Genomic DNA, 22,656 nt, shown 5'->3' with positions numbered 1-22,656 from the left:
GTGTGGACGAGGTCTTCTCTGAGATGTTACCTGCCTTCTATGTGTCCTACTTCTAAATTGAGTATATTGTATAGACTTTAGAATAGTCATCATTAGAATAATATAGGTATAAGAGTGAGACTGAGCTGATACATGTTGTACCCAATCAGAATAATTTAATAAAGCAAGTTATTGGCTCAGCTGGTGGGGGGTGTGGGGGGGGTACAATGGAAAGTGATAAAAAAAATTTTTTTGGACCCAGGCCCTTCACATTGAAGCTACATCCCTAGTTCTTTTATTTTTTTTTTATTTTGAGACAAGGTCTCGAGAAGTTATCCAAGCCAGGTTGAACTTGGTGATCCTCCTACCTCAGCCTCCCGGAGTGCTGGGATTAATACAGATGTGCATCACCACACCTGGTTAAGAGATGAAAAACTTCTGCTTCTTATATGAACTTAACCTCAGTTCTTTTCTCCACCATAGTACATTTTGTGGGCTCATACTGAATTTTACAACCTGTGTGTGTGTTATCTACTTCAGATTACTACATCAGATTCTCCGTGGCAAATCCTATATACCGGTTTGCCTGCTACCTACCTATTCTGAATTTTAGCTTTCTGGGTGTTGTTTTCTTTCCTTAACCAGGGGAGTTAACTGTAAAGTGTTCAGTTTAATGTTGGTTTATGTGGTTTTTTTGCATTTATATTTTCCTGGATTGGAACTTCTCAGAGGTGGAGACAGATAAATCATGTCAATTGTTTGTGACCCAGCATAGATTGCAGGTTTCATGAAATAACAGTGGTGACAGTGTGTTCATGTGGGGATTGAGCAGGGACAAGGTTAAATCATTCCATAACAGGAGAGGCCCTTCTGGTTTCTTCTCAAAGCTGACCTTTTTCTTTTTCCATAATGCTGTCACTGCTTTTAACATCCACAAATGTCCATTTGCACCAATCCCCGCACTTTAGTCAGGGAAGTGTATGGGAGAACTGACTCAGTGTTACTCCATCCTGGAAATATCTGACAGAAGACCCAGGAGTTCATTTCGATCACCTGGTTCATGAACTGGTTTTGCCTAGACTCCATCCCCAGGCAAACAGAGACACAAGGAGTGGGTTGGGGATGATGGGCAGATTTTGTCTTATTGATGGAACTTTTCATTTTGCCTTTTTGCTGAAATGGTCTTAAGCTACAGAGAGAGATGCTACAGACATCATTCAAGAAGCACATTGTTATTTTAATGAGTCTGCATTAAACCGTGCAGGAAATTAGGAGGCTTGGGTAATTGAACTGTAGAAAATTACAGGTAGAGAAATTCATAGCTCTCCTGCCATAATGGAATTAGGCATTGGCAGTTGCTGAGAGGGCAAAAGTATATTTTTTAGAATTGTATATATTGGGTATTTACAAGGAATCATCCTTTCTTCCCACTGTTACATCTTTATTTATTTACTTATTTTTATGAGGCAGTGTGTGCATTTGAAAACCTAGTTTCCTTCCCAAGGAGATTTAGTTCATGCGATCGCCTTATATTACTGTCATTAACTCAAGGTTACAGTGGTTAACAAGCTGTTTCCAGACAACTCAGCTCCACGATAGGTTTCCTTCCCAGAGCTGAAGTGAATTTCCCTCCAGGAATTTGTGGCAACTTCACGTTCCAGTACAGTAGGGAGTGTCTCTTCTTGTCGCCTCATCCTCTTCCCATCTTACTCAGAGCCAAGGTATTTGGGTCTGATCTTCTCGGATCAGGTTGGTGTCAGGCGAGTGAAGAACTTGGAGCTTGTCGTTGGAATTAGCCAACCAGCTATTTATATCTATCCTGCCCTCAGCTTATCGGGCTGCCTCAGACCTGGGCTGATTTTTGGGTAATGGATCTAGGTCCCACTACTGAAAGTCTTTATGAACTGCAAAATATGCTTGACTCAGGGATCTGTAAACTTGAACCATGATGAAGTTAGTGAAGACTCTTTTTCCCTTAGAGAAAATTAAATGGAGGCTTATACATGGCCATTCCCTGGCACTTCCTCCTGGTTTTTACAGTGTCCTTATCTGATAATAAATTCAACTTGGATATTGGAAATCTATTCTGCAGGAAGCTTAGACTATTACTCTCCTTTCTGTTCCAGTGGTGGATTCTTTGACTTTACTCCGTGTTCCCTATGACAGGAACTAGCTTCCTTCTGGAATTTTCTCATCATATAGTGAATATTTGTTGATTACTTTGGGCCATCTACAAAGTGCCATAGTAAATAAAGGGAACTCAGCCCAGTCCTTGGTCTTAGAAGCTGGTGGTTGAGTGAGGGAGATAGAAAAGAGAGTTCAGGGTAGTATGTTAAGTGCTATGATGGCAGCAGGAAGGATTAAAGAAAAGGAGATGACTGTGAACTGCTCACATTGGGAACACAATTCAGTTCTTGGAACACACACAGTCCTTTGCTCTGGTATAGTAACCTTGCCTAGAGATCCCAGGATGTCAGTCACACAGAGTTCTAGAGTGAGACCGTCTCTGGCATCTTTGGAATCTCGATCTACCCTTTTTTCTGAGATGTTTTAACTTGAGAACCACCAGCAGTGAAAGTGCCCAGGAAGTGAAAGGTGGTCCTGCTGGATTCCAGGGTATTTTTCTGGTTCTGGGGCCATCCGGCTCCTACCTCATTGGCATAGTTTCCTCCCTGGTTTAGAGCAGGGCTGTTTGTCTTCTAGGTTGCCAAGAGGGTGATCTTGCTGTCAGGCACGCCAGCCATGTCCCGGCCTGCAGAGCTCTACACACAGATCATCGCAGTCAAGCCAACCTTCTTCCCTCAGTTTCATGCCTTTGGACTTCGTTACTGTGATGCCAAACGGGTGAGTCTCTCCTCCTTCCCTAACCTACCCATCCCTCACCCTGATGATGACACTTATCTTTGTTTTCCTTTTCTTTAGCCATGGTATCAGCCGAGGAACAGGGACCAAGCAACTGGGTGAGATTTTAGTTCATGTTTGCCCCTGACTTTGGCCTTGGAATATTCTGGTCAAAGGGCAAAACAAAACTGTTCTCTTTTAGCTGTAATATCTATAGTGCTGACCAGGTCCAGGAAAGGGGCCAATGGCTGACACAGGTGTGTGAGCTGTGAGAGCTGGTGGCCCTGGCCTAAGCTAACAATTTCTGCACAAGACACGGTGCTGGGGCTATAGAAGGAAAGTCCATGCCAGACGCTGGCCCCAGAGAAGGGCCCTGAGGTGAACTAGAAGGGAGGCAAGAAAGCAGGCGAAGTGATGAAGGTTGCTAGGTAGCATAGGGAGTGTAATCTGAGCTGCCTCAGGAGGGCTTTTCTCAGTGGGCCTTTGCTCGTGAGTGGTGACTCGTAGTGGATCCCTGTCTGGTCACTGTGCCAGAGACTCTGACCCCTGAATTACTTCATGAAGACAGTGCCAGTGGAGCAGGTGCCTCTGGACCTGCAGTCTTCACAGCTTCACTTCTCCACAGATGGCAAGGGAAGCCCTAGAAACAGTTCAATACAATCAATACCTCCATTTATAAAACCTCACTAACCAGACCTTAGTGATGCAAAGGTTTTGTGATCCAATCACAAATTTGCCAGTCCCCTGTTTGCATCAGAGATGGCGTACTCGAAAACCATTTGTGAGGAAAAAGCCCTGCTATGCAAGTTCACAAGTGCCACATTTGTAAAACACTTTTTAAAAAGAAAAAAAGGCTCAGATTTTAAAAATATGCACTTACATGTAAACAAAGTACAGTACTTAAAATGTCGATTGTAGTGCTTTGAAAAGTTCATTACAATTTTTTAGCTGGTTGTTGAAGCAGCAATGGTCTCAGCTGTTCTGTGTATTTAACAGTCATAGACTTCGGCTAAGAATGGTGACACACACCTGTAGTCCCAGCTACTCTGGCAGCTAAGGCTGGAGGGTTGCTTGAGCCCAGAAGTTAGAGGATAACCTGGGCAAAATAGTGAGATACCTTCAGACACTAAAACGCCATGCCCCTCTCTGACAATGTGACTGTGTTAGCTTCCATCACTGTGGAGAAAGGCCTGAGATAAACAGCTTACAGGAGCAAGGGTTTATTTTGGTTCCTGGTTTCAGAGGTTTCAGCCCATGGTCTTCTGGCTTCATTACTTTGATTTTTTTTTTTTTTTTTTTTTTGGTACCGGGGATCAAACTTGGGACCTTGTGCTTGCGAGGCAGGCGCCAGAACCACTGAGCTAAATCCCCGGCCCCGGCTTCATTACTTTGAGCCTGAGGCAAGGCAAGGTGAGGCAGATCATCCTGGCAGCAGGAACATGAGGAGGGAGAGGCTGCTAACCTCAGCTTGGGTCGGGCGACAAGAGAGTGAAAATGCACTGCAGGGCTTCTTCCTTCTTAGGTTTTTTCTGTCTGGGCCCCCACCCTGTGAAATGGGCTCCCGCATTCAGGGCAGGTCTCCCCTGCAGTTGGCTATCCTGCATACCAGGCATCTCTGGAAACACCCTCCCAGATACTCTCAGAGGTCTATTTACTAATTTCCTCGGTGTTTCTTAATCTAGGCAAATTGACTACCAAGATTAACCATCACATGATTTATTTGATTCCCCATGGATCAATCCAGATTACATTGGTTATATATAGTTTTTATGTGTGCTTCATGATTTGTACCTCTTCCTGTTCCTTTATGAGGAGATCTCTTCCTCAACTTGCTGGGCCTTTGGTTAGTGATGGGATAGGCTGAAGGTGGAATTCATTTTGTTGCCCTCCAGACTGCCCTTTCTTGTCTTCCCAGCATCAGGCTACCCCTTCTTGGTCTCTGACACCAGAAACCGAGGCATCGTGACCTCCCCCTTTCCTTCCTGCACTCGGCACCCTTGTCTCTACCCCCACCTCAGAAAGCAAAGACCATTCTTTTCTTTCTTCATTCCCTTCCTGCCACTTAGCCCGGGGCCTGGGACAGGGTATGTTTTTAATAAAACCTTGTTGTATTATGATTATTCCAAAGTCCAATTTAAAATCTTCACTATCATTAAGAATTTAACCTACAAGATTAAGAGGTAACAACATTAAATTTAGAAGAATGATATCCAAATTCATTATGCTATCCGCTTGTTCCTAGCATTTTTTTATGCAGCTCGAAGGGCAGGATGCTTTTTTTTTTTTTGGTGTGCTTCATGCACGAAGAGAAGCCAACAAAGAGCAGGCACCCTGTAACAATTTCATTTGCTGCCCTACAGCTATCTTCAGACATTTGCTGCGAACTTCAGGTTGATTTCAGAGTTGTTTATTTTTTAAGGAAGAGAGAGGTTTAGGTCATTTTATTTCTTCACCTTTGACCATCTCTTTGTATCCTCAGTTCAGCAAAGGCCAACAGGACTCCTACCCTGACCCCATCATTGTCTAGGCCCGGTGGCCTGAAGTGAGCAAGCCCAGCTCCATCCCTCAGGTGCTGACAGTCCAAGGGAGAGGGCAGCAGGAGGGGAAGGAGCATGAAATGCAAGGCAGCAGACACACTCACTGGCTCATGGGTGCTCCGTAAGACCATGCAGATCAGCCCTGCTTCCAGCAAGATTATTGATGAAGGATAGGGTTTGCTTTAGTCATTTATTTTGCATTGCTGGGCATCAGACCCGGGGCCTTATGCACGGTAGGCAAGTGCTCCACAACTGAGCTACGACCCTAGCAAGGTTTTGTTTTGTTTTGTTTTGTTTCAAGGTTTTGATTTTAATTGCTAGCATCTTCTCCAGCTGTGTAACCGGGAATAGGCCTTTAAGCTCACTGTCTCCCTGGAGGCACGGGAGCTGTGTTCATGAGTGACTCCCTCAGCCCTGAGCCCTCGAGAAACCTCTTGTTTCAGCCAGAGTGGCAGAAGCTGTCGTTCTAGGTTCCTCCTACCAACCCCAACCCCCATTAACAACAGCAGCACTGCTGTTGCTGTATCCGAACTTGATTGTATTGCTGTAATCCATACTGAGAAACAACAGTTTGTTTTTTAATAAAACAAGCACAAAGTCTCTTTACTTTTTGCAGTTACTGCTATAAAGGTTGGTGAAAGGTTGTAAAATGTCATGATATTTGGTTTGTTCATTTCATGCCTGGCTTTTCTCACTTCCTTTTTCTCATTTGTCTTCTCTGGGACATTTCTCCTTGTAAAGTCACTTGCACTTCTCTGAATGAAGCCAGGATGTGATGAACAGAGAATCATGCCTACAGCTCACGGCCTGTCTTGCTTCTCCTTAGCAGCACTGGGGCTGGGACTACTCGGGCTCCTCCAACCTTGGAGAGCTGAAGCTGCTGCTGGAGGAAGCCATCATGCTGCGACGCCTCAAATCTGACGTCCTTTCCCAGCTGCCAGCCAAACAGCGTAAGATGGTGGTAGTCGCCCCAGGACGGATCAGCGCCAAGGCCAGAGCCAGTCTGGCTGCTGCAGCCAAGGAAATGACCAGGAAAATAACTGTGAGTGTGGGACTGGGACAGGTTTGGGCACAGATGTGCCCATGGTTGTATCTTCCTACAAGACTCTCTGTGCTGTGACCTATGAATTTGCCTTTCTGTCACCTTCTCCACTTCCAGCCAGCTCAGTTTATTTTTCAGCCAATCAGATCTGTTTTGAAAATCTTTTATTAACTTGGGTTTTGTACTTGTTTGAATTGTTCATGGATGATTAGAAAAATAACCCCAGGGAAAGAGCGGATGATGATATTTTTTCTGAATCCCTCTGAGAAAGTAGAAATACGTATTTCAAGAATGCCTCAGGATAGTAATAGTTGTTAGCCAATTAGTCCTGTATTATTCAAGATATATGTTAACCCTCTAACCACACCATGTTATTTGCCTTAGTCAAAATTACAAATGAACTGTTATATAACAAAGCAGAGTTTTCAAACTTTTTAGTCTTTTGAATCCTTATTTCAACTATTTTATTTATTTATTTATTTATTTATTTATTTTTGGTACCGGGGATCAAACTCGGGTCCTTCCGCTTGCAAGGCAGGTGGTGGAACCATTGAGCTAAATCCCCGGCCTCAACTATTTATGATTGGCAGGGGAGGTTGGTACTTCCATTGTATGAGAGGGAAACTGAGGCTCACAGAAATCAAAGTTTACCCAGGGTCTCATGGCTGCTCTCTGGCAGAGCTGAGGCTAGAAGCAAGTCTCTTGCCCCTATAATTTAGGACACTTTTCTATGGTGGATTTCTCTCTTCAAAACATTTTTGTTTTGTGTTTGTCTTTAGTGTCATACCATTCCAAGTGCTATGATATATACACCAATTCCATTTCTGTCCTCTTCAAATAAAACCTTGTAATTTTCGTTGGCAAGAAAGTAACAATCAATGATAATACCACAAAGCATTATAGGGACTTGCTGTTACCCCATATAAAGGAATAGACATGAGATGTCACCCTTCTGGGAGATGACAAAATAAATGAGAATGCCAAGAGACAAATTGTGTGATGTTTTTAATGTTCTTTTACCATGCCATGAATAAGACTAACTGGCAACTTTGAAGAAATGAGATAGGAGAGAGGATGCACTGGTAAATTGTCATGCTATATTTAATTTATGCTGTATTATATATATAATCTGGATGATTGCAAGGTAATAAACAGGCGTAATTTCTTTCATGGAGTTTTCAAGGGGAGGATATAGAACGGAGTTTGAGAATTATATTTCAGGAGAACCAGGGAACTCTGTCAGTAAAATCCATTTTGGTTGTCCTTTTCTGATTTCTAGAGATTAAAAGCTCAGTGAATGGGGGCTGGTAGTACATGCAGTAGTAGAGTGTTTGCCAGGCCTGTATGAAATGTTGGGTTCTGAAAATGAATGAAAAACAAAACAGGAAAAAAAAAAATAGTGAGTGAAAATTTTTCTCAATTTTAAGTTTTTCCTTATAACTTTTTTTAAACTTTAATGGCTCTGAATTTTGACTATTAGTGAACACCATCAGCCAAGAAAACCAATGAACAAGGACAGTAGATACAATATTAATGGAAGAAATTCAGAGGTGCCATATTTTTAGATGGAAAGATCTGAATATTTATAAAATGCTATGTTTCTTTTGCTAGTAAGATTGTTCCTTGTGTATGAGAGAAGGAAGTAAGTCTGTTTCACCCTCTCCTATATGTCATCTACCTCTTGAGTCAGTTTGAGAGCATCCAGTATAGATGGCTGCAAAGCAGTCAGTAAGCCTTTGAGTTAAGAAGGAAAAATCACATTAACTGGTTAGGAAGTGACTGTGAATTGTATGGTGGAGCCAAGAAGAAAGAGAATGACAGAAATGGAACATTGGAGATTTTATACTTAGTGCAGCAAGGCCTGGAGGCATTTTATTTTTCTTATTTATTTATTTATTTATTTATTTATTTATGTACCAGGGATCAAACTTGGGACCTTGTGCTTGCAAGGGAGGTGGTGAAACGACTGAGCTAAATCCCTGGCCCCTGGAAACATGTTAAACTTCTGCTATCTTAGAAACTTTTTCAAGTTAGATGAGTGACTTTTTTCCAAAAATGATTTCAGATGCAGCCCCAAAGTTTTGATTTCAGAGTTAAAAGATAAACCATGAAAATTAGTAATGTGGGCCATTTTATAACTTTAAGTAGCTATACAAATGTCTCAAATTTGGGGAAACATTTTGGTATTTTTGTACCTAGAGAAGGGAGCCACAACCCGCCTTAGAGTGGAAAAATGCATAAGGAGAGTGCCACCTTCCCAGAGTCCTGTATGTTGTATGATTAGCATCTTTGTCATATAAATACCCTGGAGTCTCCACTCTGTTTTGCAGCTTATGCAAATAAAGCTGAAGATGCAGTATAATTCTTCAAGAATCCAGCTGGGAAGGAGCCCAGAGCTCATCTCAGTCCAGCACTTGAGAGTCGCTACCTGCTTTCCTGGAGTCTTAGGCAAATTAAGCATTTCTGCCTGAAAGGTGGAAATTGAGTTGGGCCAGATGGCCTTCAGTATAATCCTGGGGCCAGATACTCAGTTCTTTTAGATAATAAATGCTTGAAAACTTGATGCCCTTTCGTGTTCTTTACTGGAAATTCATTTTTGTAGTATAGAATTCAAATAGGAAATGAATTTGGGCCATCAAAACTTTTCCTACTTTAAAGCTCCTGAGGGCTGGGGATGTAGCTCAGCGGTGCAGCACCTGCCTGGCAAGTGCCAGGCTCTGAGTTTGATTCCCAGTACCAAAAATAAATAAATAAATAAAGCTCCTGAGGCAGTGCATTTCTAAGCTGTGAATCTGATTAGGAGCATTGCTCTAACTTTATTCAGAACAGGGAGCCACATCTGTAGGGGCTGAATTAGCAGACTGTAGATGCCCCTTCTAACCCCTGACCAGCTGTGAAATACCGAGTGAGTTGAAAGAGTTAAAATGCAGAACCATATTTTTAGGTTTAAGTCAAATAAAGAGGCCCTGTGTCTCCACAGAAAGCACCTTGCCCCCCCAGATTTTATAGTTACTTTTTAGCCCCTGTTTTCCTGTAGTTCTGCACATCATGGTGGCCTCGCCGAGCACCACTGACCTGCCTGTCAAGAGCCGATTCTTTCTTTGTCCCTTCACACCTTTCCATCTGGAGGAAAACAGTTTGGAAAAAAGCTTTAAATCACAGTAGCCAAGGTGAAGCTGCCAATTTATACAATATAATGTTATAATGAAAGCTTTTTCTTCTTTTTCAGCTGAAATAATAGGTATCTTTTCTCAGGCTAAGGAAGGCAGACTGTAATCATCTTTTATTTAACACCATTTTTTGATCAGCAAGACCAGAAGCAGAAAAATGGAGCAAATCCATGCAGACTTCCTGGTGATAAGAACAGTTCACCCTGGTCATTTGATAATCCATTCAAATTTCCAACCTAGAAAAGTAAATTTGAAGAGTTCAGTGGATCTAATTTAATAAAAGTCTAGGAGGCAGGAACGAAGAATGCAGGTTATTTAAAATTTCCTGGCCATAGCTGACAAAAGAAGTGACATCATTAATGGATAATATTATATCTACTCTCGGTTTAGGAAAGAGGTTTTTTTTTTTCCTTTTTAAGGTAAAACTACTGATTTCTCACACAGTAAAATACACTAGGGTTTGGGATGTGGTTCCGTGGTCAGGCTCTTGCCTAGCATGCAAAAGGCCCTGTGTTTGATACCTAGCACTGCAAAATAATGATAATAATAATATAATAGATGTCTACACTACAAGAAATGACTACTATATAAAATGTGAAAAATAAGCTAGGTGTGGTGGCCCAAGCCTATAATCCCAACCCTTGGGAGGCTGAGGCAGTAGCATCACTGTGAGTTCAAGGCCAGTCTGGGCTACATAGTGAGTTCAAGGCCAGCCTTAACTACACATAGAGACCCTGTCTCAAAAAAGAAAAGAAAACGAAAGTATTTATAATAAGTAACATTTCTTGAACACTTGCTACATGCTGTGCACTTATATGTATTAGTAATTTAATTCTCACTGTCTGGGGTCAATCCAGATATTTGGGCTTGGGGGTCTACTCTTAGAAGTGCTACAAATTCTGGTTCTGCCATTAAGTAGTCTGGTGACAAATAAGGTCACTTGACTTTTTTGTCTCAGTTTCCTCATGGATACAGATGGGATAATAGTATCTTCCTCATAGCAGTGTTGGTTATTAAATGAATTAAATGCATGTATGTTTCTTAGAACCCTGCCTAGCCTATGGTATGTGGTGTACTAAAGTTAACTGTTATTTTAATTTCTATATTATTTTAAAAGACCTTTTATAGCACATAATTTTGGTACATCACGTTTGGGTATTTTCCTGTACTACTTATGTATGTATATTTTGCTCTAAAATATATTTATACAAGTTAGGCACGGTGGTACACTCCTGTAATCCTAGCACTCTGGGAGGCTGAGCCAGGAAGATTGCAAATTTTAGCCCAGCCTAGGCAATTTAGTGACTTAGTAAGATATTGTTTTAAAAAATAAAAGGGTTTGGATGTAGCTCAGTGCAAAGGCCCTGGGTTCAATCCCTGTACAACAAAATGTGTGTATGTATGTATTTATACATGTGTATAAATATTTTATATAAAATATATGTGCCTGTATCAAATAAATGTTTATTTATAAAACTTTTATATATATAATAAGCAATACATATTTTTTGGTTTGTAGTTTTGTTTTTTGGGTTTTTTTTGGTACTGGGAATTGAACTCGGGACCTTGTGCTTGCGAGGCAGGCAGCAGAACCACTGAGCTAAATCCCCGGCCCAACAATACATATTTTTAAAAGTACAATTTAAGTCATACAATAATATATCAAATGGGGAAGAAAATAGATTACAAAATTGTGCCATGAAGACTTTTCCATATTGTTAAGTGTTTTATTTTTTTTTAGTTAAAAAAAAAACTTTTTTGTTTGTTTTTTTGAGACAGGGTCTGGCTATGTAGTCCAGGCTAGCCTCGAACTTGCAATCCTCCTTCCTCAACCTCCTGATTGCTGGGATTACAGGTGTGCATCAGCACACTTTGCTCTAGGAACCTTTATTTTTAGTCACTCACTATTCTGAGTAATACCACACTGAAAAAATAGTTTATAATGAATTTGTGTACATCTGGTTATATCATATATTATATTATATCATATATGTGATATATGATATAATACATATAATTATACATGTTATATCATATCTGATTATATCATATTATATCATATCATATATCAGCACAGAGTAACATCCATCTGTTACATGTTGGATCTAAAAGCACTATGCCCATTTCTGATAACTCATTCCAAGTGGTAAAAGGGTGCTGGTCAATCAGTGATTCATTAGAGTTCCGTCAGGAGCCCCAACTCTGCCAGCCCGCTCCTATCATATGATGAATTTTAAGGAGTAAGTTCCTGGATTACACTGTTTCAGCACATTACTGAAGAAGGGCTTTTGGTACATTACTGCCATGTCATTCCAAAAGGTCAGCCCAGTGTACTGTCCCAGTCAGGTGATGAAAGTGTTTGTGACTTTGCCCCCTCATCCACAGCAGATGCTCCATCTTGGGGTGAGGGTTCTAGAAGCACTTTTACCATTCTCTGAGCATCTCTTTGCTTTGCCCTCTCCCATTCTCATGAGGAAGCCTGCAGTGATGTGTGCTGGTGGAGGGGTAAATGGGATGGCCGGGTGGTCTGACCAAACAGACTTGCTGTGGGAAGTCACCAGTGAGCCTGCTCTGTCCCTCTGGCACAGCCTCCCAGGGACCTCACAACAAGTCAGAGGGCGTCACCTGCCTTGGGCACCCTTAGAAGCCCAAGGATGGCTTTGTGGAGTGTGTGAGCTGGGCTTGTTGCCTAGAGAGAAGCTAGAACAGTGTTGTGGTGTGGCCTTCACACCAGCTCTCAGGAGGTTGGACCTGTTAAGCTGGGCTATTGCGTCAGAAGGATCTGTTACTACCCAGGCAGTGCCGCTGCAAATTGCTGTGGGTCCCCAGGATCCTCTTTCCTGTGAAGTCCTAGGGGAGAGACACCATTCAAAGCCAAGATGCTGTTTTGACTGTGCAGCTTTTCACTGTCTGTGATGTCAGTAACATCAGGTACAATCTGCTGTGACTGCTTTCCTGAACTATGGAGAACCCAGGAATGACAAGTTTAGGGCTATAGGTGTCATCACTGTTGAGTCACTTCCTTGTCACATGTTACTCAGTGGTCTCACAGGTCCCAGGCACAAAAAGGTTGCTGCATCTGTGTTTTAATTACTTTTCTTGTTGCTAGGACAAAATACCTAACACCGAGAGTTCAAAAAAGAAAGGTTTATTTCAGTTCACAGTTTGTAGAGGTTTCAGTCCATAGTTGGCTGGCTCTGAAGCAGGGCAGCATGGCAGAGAAGCATGACAGAGGACAAATAACTCATGGCAAAGCAGGTAGGAGACAGCAAAACAGCAAGCAGCAGTGGCAGCCGCCTTCTTTCTCTCCCTTTGTGTTCCATCCAGGCTGCAAGCCTATTGATTGATGCCGCCCATGTCCAAAGTGGGGCTTCCACTACTCACCCCCTTAATCCCAGTGTCACACCCTTAATTCACATTCACACACCCTAATCTAGCCCCTTTTAAAACTTCTCATCTACAGGGGCTGGGGATTTAGCTCAGTGGTTCTGCCGCCTGCCTCAAAAGCACAAGGTCCCGAGTTTGATCCCTGGTACCAAAAAAAAAAACTTCTCACCTATGACTGCATGTGTCTTTGGGGGGACATTTACATACAAGCTGTAACAATCTGTAAACTATGTTCCATAGTGGAAGAAGGTGGCTGGCCATCGTTCTTAGTCCATTCATGCTACTGTAACAAAATATCTTAAATTTATAAACTTAATTTATAGACCTGGGAGTTTATAAACAATAGAAAATTATTGCTCATGGTTCTGGAGGCTAGGAAGTCTAAGATCAAGGGCTAGCAGATTGGTGTCAGCTGAGGGCCCACTTCCTCACAGACAGCCGTCTTCTCACGTGGAAGGGGTGGGGTCTCTCTCTCAGGCCTCTTTCACGCAGGCACTAATCCCATTCGTGAGTCCTCCTGACATAATCACCTCCTGACATGCCACTGTACTGGAGATTAAATTTGAGTGCATAAAGTTTGGAGGGACATACTCAGACTGTAGCAGTCCCTACCAGTGATGGTAGGAGGAGTGTATGTGGGGGAGCAGAGTGATCAGAAATGTTATCTCTTAGTACTGGGACCCTGCCTGGGATCTCCTGTGTTAGCCTTCTTTATTTGGATTAATTTAGATGTTTAGATTAACAGTTTCCTAGTTCAGTGAATGGTTTGGAAGTGACAGTAGAATAAAGTAGTTGAGGCAAATGGAATTGATGCAGTAAGGTTTGAAAAGAGGTGAGCTTGGTTAGTTGGGCACAGACACTACTTGATTGAAGAAAAACGGGAGACAAAAGTCCCACAGGCTGAGGTCAAGTGTAAGTTGTCTCCAGGCTGAGGTAAATAGATGTGTGCAGTCAAGTTGCATTTTAGCTGGTTACATGGGTTTGGTATGTGTGTGGTGAAGCTCCACCTGAAATGCCTTCCCAAAGAGCTGGGTGTGGTGGAGCACACCTGTAATCCCAGCACTTGGGAAGCTGAGGCAGGAGGCTTGCAAGTTTGAGGCCAGCCTGAGCAACCTAGTGAGGCCAAGGCCAGCTTGGAGTGTGTAACAAAACCCTGTCTCAAAAAAACAAAAACAAATGAGCTTGCATATCACTTGTCTCACTAGATTCTTACCACTGTTCTCAAAGAATGACAGAGTTCGCTAGAATGCAGACTCTGGGGAAAAAACAGAGCCGAAGCCGTTCCTCTGATGTGGCCAAAGTGAGCAGGTGACTCAGTGTCAGTGCCTGGGTCCCCTGACTCTGACCGGTACCAAAATCAGTACAGCTCAGGGTAGTGACAGTTAGGTCAGCTTGTCCCAGATCTTCAGAGTGAGTCTTTACACTCGACTTCTCTTTCCACAGAAAGAGCAGCAGAAAGAGGCCCTCATTGTCTTCTTCAACAGAACAGCTGAAGCTAAAATCCCATGTGTCATGTAAGTAGTCACCAAGCATTGACCTGAATTTTCTCTCTTTTCCATCTTTAAAAAATAAAACAAAATGGTTATTAACTTAGTTTGCCAGAATGGCTTTACTGCTCTCTAAGAAGCAATCAGAGAATAGAATCATAGCTGCATTGAAAATAAGTTTCAGGCACCATGGTCTTTCCACCCACGAGACCTAAACTGCCTGTAACCAGAGCTGCTGCCAAGCTGTGCTTACAGCCCAGAGAGAGCTGGTCTGAACCCCAGGGGCTGGGAATGCTGCGACTTAACAGGAGGGTGGGCTAGACCCACACCTGAAAGGAGAGTTTCCATCTTGCTAGGAGAATTGTGACCACTTGCCTTTAGGGAAAACATTGGAGAGGCTGTTCTATGGGGTTACTCTAGTCTTTTCCAAAGACTGTGGGTTTCAGCTGTTACCTACCTAAATAAGCATACAAAGCTCAAAGTTTGTTTAGAAGATGTGGGTGAATGGCCACTGTCACATCTAGTTCTCTTTCTGCCTTATAAACTAAAGCTGAAGTGAACATTTCTATTCTTAGAATTATTCACTGACTTAGAAAAATCTAAATTGTCTGCCTTTCTTAAAGAAAGAAAAACCCACTCATGTTCAGGTATCACTGCGGTTGAAACTTGAGGCAATTCTACTGACGTGCAGTTTGCCTGCCTGATTTTTTTATTGTTTAACATTCAGGGGAGGCTCTGGCAGGATAATGGTCCCAGTGATTAAATTACAATGAAGATGGATTTTGTGTGGGTTGAGTGTGCCAGACTGGCTGTGGGGACTAAGATGTGTGGAGAAATTGAGAAACACACAGCCTGCACCGCCCTCTCCCGCAGCCCCTGGATCCTGTAGCCCACCTCGGTCCCTCCTGACCCTTAACTGTGAGAAAGTCCCTGCCTCAGTCAAACCCACGCTCCCCCTGGGAAGCCTGCTGACTGTCGGCCAGCTCTCCTTCACCCTCTGGGCACTGCCCTTTTCATTTATGTTACTGTTAAGGGACTCATGAGCTCCAGATGTGGTGTTTATGGCCTGGAAAATTCTCTCTCAGTAAATTGCCACCACCAACACATTTCTCACGTGCTGCTGAGTGGCAGATGGCCAAGCATGAGCTCTGGCCCTGTCCCTCAGCCTGGACCTCTGCATCTCGGGGTCTGTGGGTCCCTCTTGTCTTCGGATGCTGGGCACATAGCTACCCATTTCCCTTAGAATTTTAAGTCTACCCATTTTCTTACCTCATAATAAACTTTGGCCATACCATACTTTTTCTAAATTCTATGATAAATGATGTAGTGCTTTATGGTTTCCAAGCAATTTTTACCTCTATTAACTCATTTCACATTCATAGCATCTTTGTGAATTCAGTAGAGTAAGTCACTTGGGCACCATTTTAAAAATGCAGTCACTGAATAAATCTCATAAAAATCTCTCTGAGTCACACATCTAGTTAAGGGAAAATTAGACTGTAAATCCCAAGAACCTCAATTTCCTCTATTAGCTGCCCTTCTTCGTTGCTGTTTGTTTTCATTTGAATGGGCATCTTTCAGTAGAACAGCCAAGGTTATTGTGTTAAGCATATATTTCCAGACTGGTAACTGAGGAACTTTTAGTGGGTAGAACAGTAAAGCACTATCAGATGTGAAGGAGAAAGAGGTGTTACAAAATTGGGGATGGAGGTTTTTATGAGCTCACCAGGTTAATTTTGTGGCCCTATGACTTTTGATGCTTTAGCAGTAAACTTTTTTACTTGTATCATGGTGAACTTTATGTCTCACAATAATTAGATTCTTTTAGTACAGTAGTTCATGAGTTGAACTCGAGTCTGTTACCTTGGTCAGTTGCAATGTTGTTTGAAAATATTTTTTAGAGGTTTAGAGGACAGTCCATTTCTCTTTCCAACACTTGCCTGTGACAGGAAGCTTTGTGATTTGTCCTTCTCTAAGGAAAGCTGTGTCTGGGGATGATGACCTCAGGCTGGGCAAGTGTGCCTGTATCTGAGGGAGCTCGCTTCCTCATGGCCATGAGCAGCACTTGTTTCTGCAGGCTTACCTCTTCTTTGGGGTTGTGAACCCTCTACAGCAGTGATGGCGAACCTTTTAGAGCTTTCGATGATATAAACAGCCCACTGCAGCACCTGCGCCAAAGGCTCGCCACCACTGCTATGCAGGGTGCTGATCCAGGAGGAAGCCAGCAAGGGTCTCCTGACTGGATGAATACTCCTTACCCTATACTCCAGGGAGTAGTTGTCTTCCTATAAGGCCCAGGATTTGAAGATAAGTTAGAAAATAGTAGATGGAGAACTAAATTAAAGGAAGACCAAGCAAACAAGATAACCCCCCACCATATTCCTTTGTCTTGAAGAAGAATTCAGTCACCACTGACTTGATTGCGGGCTCTGTTGTCTGAGATCTGAGTAGCAGGGCAGTGGAGAGCCTTCCCTGAATATCTGTAATATAATTATTTATATCTCAGTACCGAGTTTCCAGAAATTTGTGTGCTGTCGAGAATGCCTTGGGCCAGGGATTTAGCTCAGTGGTTTCGCAGCCTGCCTAGCAAGCTCAATGACCCGAGTTCAATCCCCGGTACCAAAAAAAAAAATGCCTTAAACCCCTACTTGGGTGTTTCAGGTCTACACAGACACTTCAGTTTTGAATTGCAGAGTGTAGTAATAGGAGCAGCTAAAGTGAAAACTGTTAATTATCTTCTGTGACCTCAGTTAATAAGAATGTTTCAGTAGCATGCAGAGTCACATAAAACATACTTCTATTTATTTGTGTATGTCAGATGACTAAAAAGTACAGAACTCTTTCTGTACATGGCAAAAGATAGCTTCCTCACAGCTCCTCAGTTTGCTTGTGTTCACATGACCTGGTGTGAGGGAAAAGGAGACAGGTCAGCTCTCAGAGAAGGGAGTGGATGGGCTGGGGGAGGGGGGAGACACTTTCAAGGAATCTGCCGCAAATGTTGGTCAGTTCTCAATAATTAACCTCAATTGGAAGAGTATATATTTAACCTATTTTGTTATCATTGTCAAATACAGTGAATATATCCTGGACCTCCTGGAAAGTGGAAGAGAGAAGTTTCTAGTGTTTGCACACCATAAGGTGGTTCTGGATGCAATTACCAAGGAACTGGAAAGAAAGGTAAGCTCCCTTTGAAATTCAACATAGAGTTCTGACTTTTATTGCTGTGTCAAGATGCTCTGAGCAGGTTTAGGTCAGGTGCAAGCAAAGATGTAAGGTTATAGTTTCCTGAAGCCTTCACTGAACCTCACTGAAGCCTTTGTAAAGAAGAGTTCTTGCTTGTAGAACCACAGTGGGGTCAGAAGATTTCCCCGGCTGTGTCACTTTAACTTCCTCTGTGCTCTGTACAGAGATCGCAGGAGTCTTGCTGTAGGAGCATCTCCCAGTGTCTTTCATTTTCCTGCATAGTTTCGAAAGTGGCCAGAGAGGGAATAGCAAAAACTGCTGGGGAGATAAGTATTTATGTGAATGTCTTCCTTTTTTCTTTTCTTTTTTTCCCCTTTCTAACTATCCAGGTGCCTTTATTATTTCCACATCACTATGTGCATACTCCATGCAGAGTTTTATGGCTCTCATCAAAGAGCAAAAATAGATTTTCTAAGGATGTTCATTAAAGCTAAACACATTGTAAGTGTTTTAGGTAAGCTTAGGACCATGATTTCCCTTTGTCTTCCTCCATTTTTTATACTTAGGTAATGTTTAAAGTCGCACTCTATTTAAAGTTTACTTTTATTTATTTATCCTTGCATCGTGGGGACCAAACCCAAAGCCTCAAACATGGTAGGCACATGTTCTACTGCTGTTTTATATCTCCCGCCCTTAAGGTTTATTCGTCAGTAATCAGATATTGAGGCCCCCTCAGTATTCTAATTTTATTTCCATTTCTTCGTCCCCAGTGATCATATCATTACCCTTAGGTTACTGTGTATCCTTCCCCTCCATATTGTCATACTTTACTCTGAAAGTCTATGTCCTTACAGAATATGCAGTCTCCTTTTGTATATATTATTTTAAAATTCCATAAATGGTAGCACAGTGTAAGTATCCTGCAATTTGCTATTTTGCTCAACATTGTTTTTGGTATTTTTCAATACAATAAATAATGTGTAGCTCATTCACTCTCGCTGCTTAATACTATCTCATTGGGTGAGTGTCACAGTTTATCAGCTATGTTGCAGTTTATCCATTCTCCAGCTGATGGACATTCAATTTTATTTAAAGTTTCTGCTATTGTGTGGGTATTTTTGAATATGTACCTAGGATTGTGTCTGCGTTTCTATATGCCTTGTGATGTCCAGGGACAATATTGATTGTATGATTGTTGGATAGACTTATCTTCAATTTGACTGTCCAGGGTGGTTATTCAAATTTGTGATCCCACCAGCAGTGTGTAAGAAGCACAGCTATGCCACATGCTCATTCACATTTGGTTTTATCTTTCATTTTACTTTTGTGAATCCAATGAAATGAAATTTCATTTCATTCTTGCTTTAACTTGCATTTCTGTGACTACTAGTAAAATACCTTTTTATCTAATTATTAGCCATTTTTGCTGTCTTCTCTGAGGATTTTGTTTTGTATTGTTTACCTGTTTTTCTTTTTTTTTTTTTTTTTTTGGTACCAGGGATCGAACTCGGGTCCTTGCACTTGAGCAACAGGTGGCGAAACCACTGAGCTAAATCCCCGGCCCCCTTTACCTGTTTTTCTGTGAGGCTTTTTCTTAATGATTTAGAAAAATTCTTTATAAATTCTGGCTGTTAATCACTTATAAATCATTTATTTTTTCACTTTAAGTTTCTGCCGAATAGGAGTTTAGCATTTTTATTTTCATTCTTTTTTTTTTTTTTAAACAGTGCTGGGGATTGAACCTAGGACCTTAACATTGAGTTACTTTCCCAGCCCCCTTTCCTTTTTTATTTTTTATTTTAAGACAGGGTTTTGATAAATCACTGTTACCCATGCGAGGTTCAAACTTGGGATCCTCCTGCCTCAGCCTCCCTGACTGCTGGGAGTACAGGAATTATGTTTTACGTTCATTACTTTTTTTCCTGATTGGTTTGTGCTTTTTGTGCTTGATTTAAGAAATCTTTTCCTTTGTAAAGTTATGAAGGTTTTCTCTTATATTTCTCTTGCATTTTTCATCTGAAAATTGTAGAGGTAGATTTTTAATCTACTTGGGTTTAATTTTTGCATGCAAAATGATGCAGAAAGTGGGCACATATAATTAAAGCCTGTAATCCCTGGGGAAAAACAAGAAACCAGAGATGATTGGAAAACTCTTAGAATGCATGAGTTTAGTAGGATAGTTGGGTTCCAAACAAATATATTAAAATAAATTCCTTTTTTCAAATATACTAGCCATAACTGATTAGTTCATGTAATGGGAGAAGATGAAGTTCACAACAAGATAAATAATCTCTCCCAAAATATTATGGAAACTAATGAGGATTTGGGAAAACTTCAGGCATGCTACTCTGGGAAAGGGGTAAAAAGTGTAAAAATGCCAGTCCTTCCCAAATTAATTTGTAAGTTTAATTCACTTCTAATAAAAGCTCCAACTGGATTTGTTTAAATGAAATCTTAATACTGTTATTGTAATGAACATCTCAAAAAATAAGCAGGAGAAATAGCTAAGGCAATGTTGAAAAAACGGAGAGGTATTGGAAAATTTGTCTCTCCAGATACTAATATCTGTTGTAAGCTGGCTGTGGTGGCACATGCTTGTAATCCCAGAACTCTGATAGGCTGACACGGGAAGATCACAAGTTCAAGTCCAGCCTGGACAATTTTTAGCAACATGGTGAGACCCTGTCTCAAAATAAAAAATCAGTAAAGGGTTGGGAATGTATCTCAGTGTGAAGGCCCTGGGTTCAGTCCCCAGTATCACAGTAAATTTTTCCTATCTTTTAATTAGTCATTGGTATTAACTTCTTTGATGAACTGTTCATACAGTTTGCCTATTTTTTTACTTCTGCCAGGAGTTAGTGGTATTTTCACATGTAATTGCCACTATTTGTATTTCATATAGGTTGCTATTATTTTGCCCAGCTTATTTCCTTATATTAATTTTTTTGTTTTCCAGTGCTCCTTTGTTTAGAAAATCTTAATTTTTCCAACTATAAAAATATTATAAATTCATTGCAAAAATCCAGAAAAACTAAAGAAGATAATGTAGATAACTTACAAATAATCAACATTAATTTTTTTTTTTTTTGGTACTGGGAATCAAACCCAGGACCTTGCGGCACCACTAAGCTAAATCCTCGGCCCCCCAGCATTGATATTTTAATGTATTGAATCCAGGCTTTTTTTTTTCTCCACGTGACAATTTTTAAAAATTATTATACATATAGCTTTTTAATAGTAGATTATAGACATTTTCCCATACCAATAGATGCCAACCAGATACCAAGAACTTCAATTTTAGAGCTTCCTTGGATTCTTAGAGGGTCCAATAATCCCCCAAACATTAGGAATCACTGACTTGGTTGATCTTTTATGGTTATATGGACAATAATTTATTTCATGGGACATTTGTTCATGTACATTTAAGTTTTTAATTGTTCATATTATAAATAGCAAGACTAATATCTTTGTCCGTAGGTCATTCCGCAGTACGCTGATCATTTTCTTAGCATAAATTCCTAGCAGTGTAAAATTGAAAAAAAGTGCGTGTATATATTAAGATAATGCCACATTGTCCTGCAAAAATGTACCAAATGCACAAAACAACCATGACTTAAACACTGTGTATGTGTGTGACAGAGTGAATCCATATTTTTAGATAATAAAGCAATTTTTCCTTTATAATTGTTTTTATGCTTAGAAAGCTATTCCCCATCACTGGGTATGTGTTTATCAATCATTTGTTTTATAAACAGTGAGGTAAATGTGAGGTAAATCCCCTGCCTCAACTACCTAGCCAACCGTCTGAACTTTGTGTGTTGAATAAATTAAACTTGACTTGTGATGGTTCCTTGATTATATATTTGTTTTCATTCATACAGAAGGACTGCTCATTCTGTTCTGCCCATCAGGCCACCACCTCTTGAATCTGCATGATTCGGTTTTAATTACTAGTGCTTTGTACTCCAATCTTGCCTTGAACTCACTAGGTAGCCCAGCCTGGCCTCGAATTTAAGGTGATCCTCCTGCCTCAGCCTCCAGAGGGCTGAGATTACAGATGTGTGCCCCCACTCCCAGCTAAGACTTTTTATTTAAAAGATATGGCATACACATTGAGAGGAGAGACAGAGAAAAATAACTTGGTAGTACTACTAATATTTCTGTTTTCCTTATGGTGTTTGTCATTTTAAAAAATAAATAAGTACCTCTTAAGAGAAAACAGCTGAAGTAAATATGTTGTTAACATGAATTAACACAGCCTACCAGTTGACTGATGGGCATTTAAATCAGAGAAATGAAAATTATATTCACGCAAGAACCTGAACACAGGTGACCTGAGCAGTTTGTGATAGTCCCAAGTTGCAACAGACCATCAGGTGAGATGGATGTCCATCAGGTGAGAGGTGAGACTATGGTACATGTGCACCATGGAATACTACCCTACAGCAATAAAGAATACACTGCTGATGTAGGCAGCAGGGTGGGTGAATCTTCAGAGAATGATGCTGAGTAAATAAAATCCATCCCAAGGAAGTTGCATATTAAATGATTGCATTTATATAGCTTTCATGAAATGAGATATTGTAGAAGTGCAAGACACATTAGTGGCTGCCAGAAGTTAAAGACTGGGAAAAGGAAGGGTTCCAAAGGGCTGCAAAAGGATCCTTGTGATGTTGGAACTGTTTGGTATCTTGACTATGGAGGAGAGTATGTGAAAACCCAGATGAGTGATAAAATGTATAGAAAATACCCACATAATGGAATATTTGAAGATCAGTGGATTTTATGAAAGTCAGCCTCCTGGTCATGATATACTGTAGTTTTCCAGAATGTTTCCATGGAGTGAGACTGGCACCATGCACATATCTCTATTATGTCATACAGTGGTGTGTGAGGATACAATTGTCTCAGTACAATTTTGATTTAAGAAGAAGAGAGCCCTGAGAGCAGAGAGCTGAGCAGCATTGTGGCTTGTCCTTGGATCTGTGGTTGGTGCACCTTGCTCAACAGCCCACGTTGGTTTCCTTTGT

At 41.2% G+C, this 22,656-nt stretch overlaps 1 protein-coding gene across 5 annotated transcripts in view; it reads left to right on the top strand.

The window, feature by feature from the left end:
* The window catches only part of Smarcal1 (SNF2 related chromatin remodeling annealing helicase 1), an 89,304-nt gene that overhangs the window by 59,254 nt on the left and 7,394 nt on the right, over positions 1-22,656 (top strand). For 3 of the 5 annotated variants that reach the window (XM_087206139.1, XM_004864617.3, XM_004864616.4), the window contains exons 11-14: positions 2,683-2,823; positions 6,184-6,399; positions 14,400-14,470; positions 17,518-17,620. In XM_087206139.1, coding sequence (XP_087062265.1) covers positions 2,683-2,823; positions 6,184-6,399; positions 14,400-14,470; positions 17,518-17,620 — 531 coding nt within the window. The remainder of the gene's footprint in view (positions 1-2,682; positions 2,824-6,183; positions 6,400-14,399; positions 14,471-17,517; positions 17,621-22,656) is intronic. The other 2 variants (XM_087206140.1, XM_021244188.2) reach the window with 1 other exon arrangement.

The sequence above is a fragment of the Heterocephalus glaber genome, unplaced genomic scaffold, assembly GCF_053883595.1.
Source record: "Heterocephalus glaber isolate CG9 unplaced genomic scaffold, H.glaber_assembly_v1.0 deba00000621, whole genome shotgun sequence".
NCBI lineage: Eukaryota > Metazoa > Chordata > Mammalia > Rodentia > Bathyergidae > Heterocephalus > Heterocephalus glaber.
Note: the sequence above shows the minus strand (reverse complement) of the source record. Positions and strands in the feature narration are given on the sequence as shown.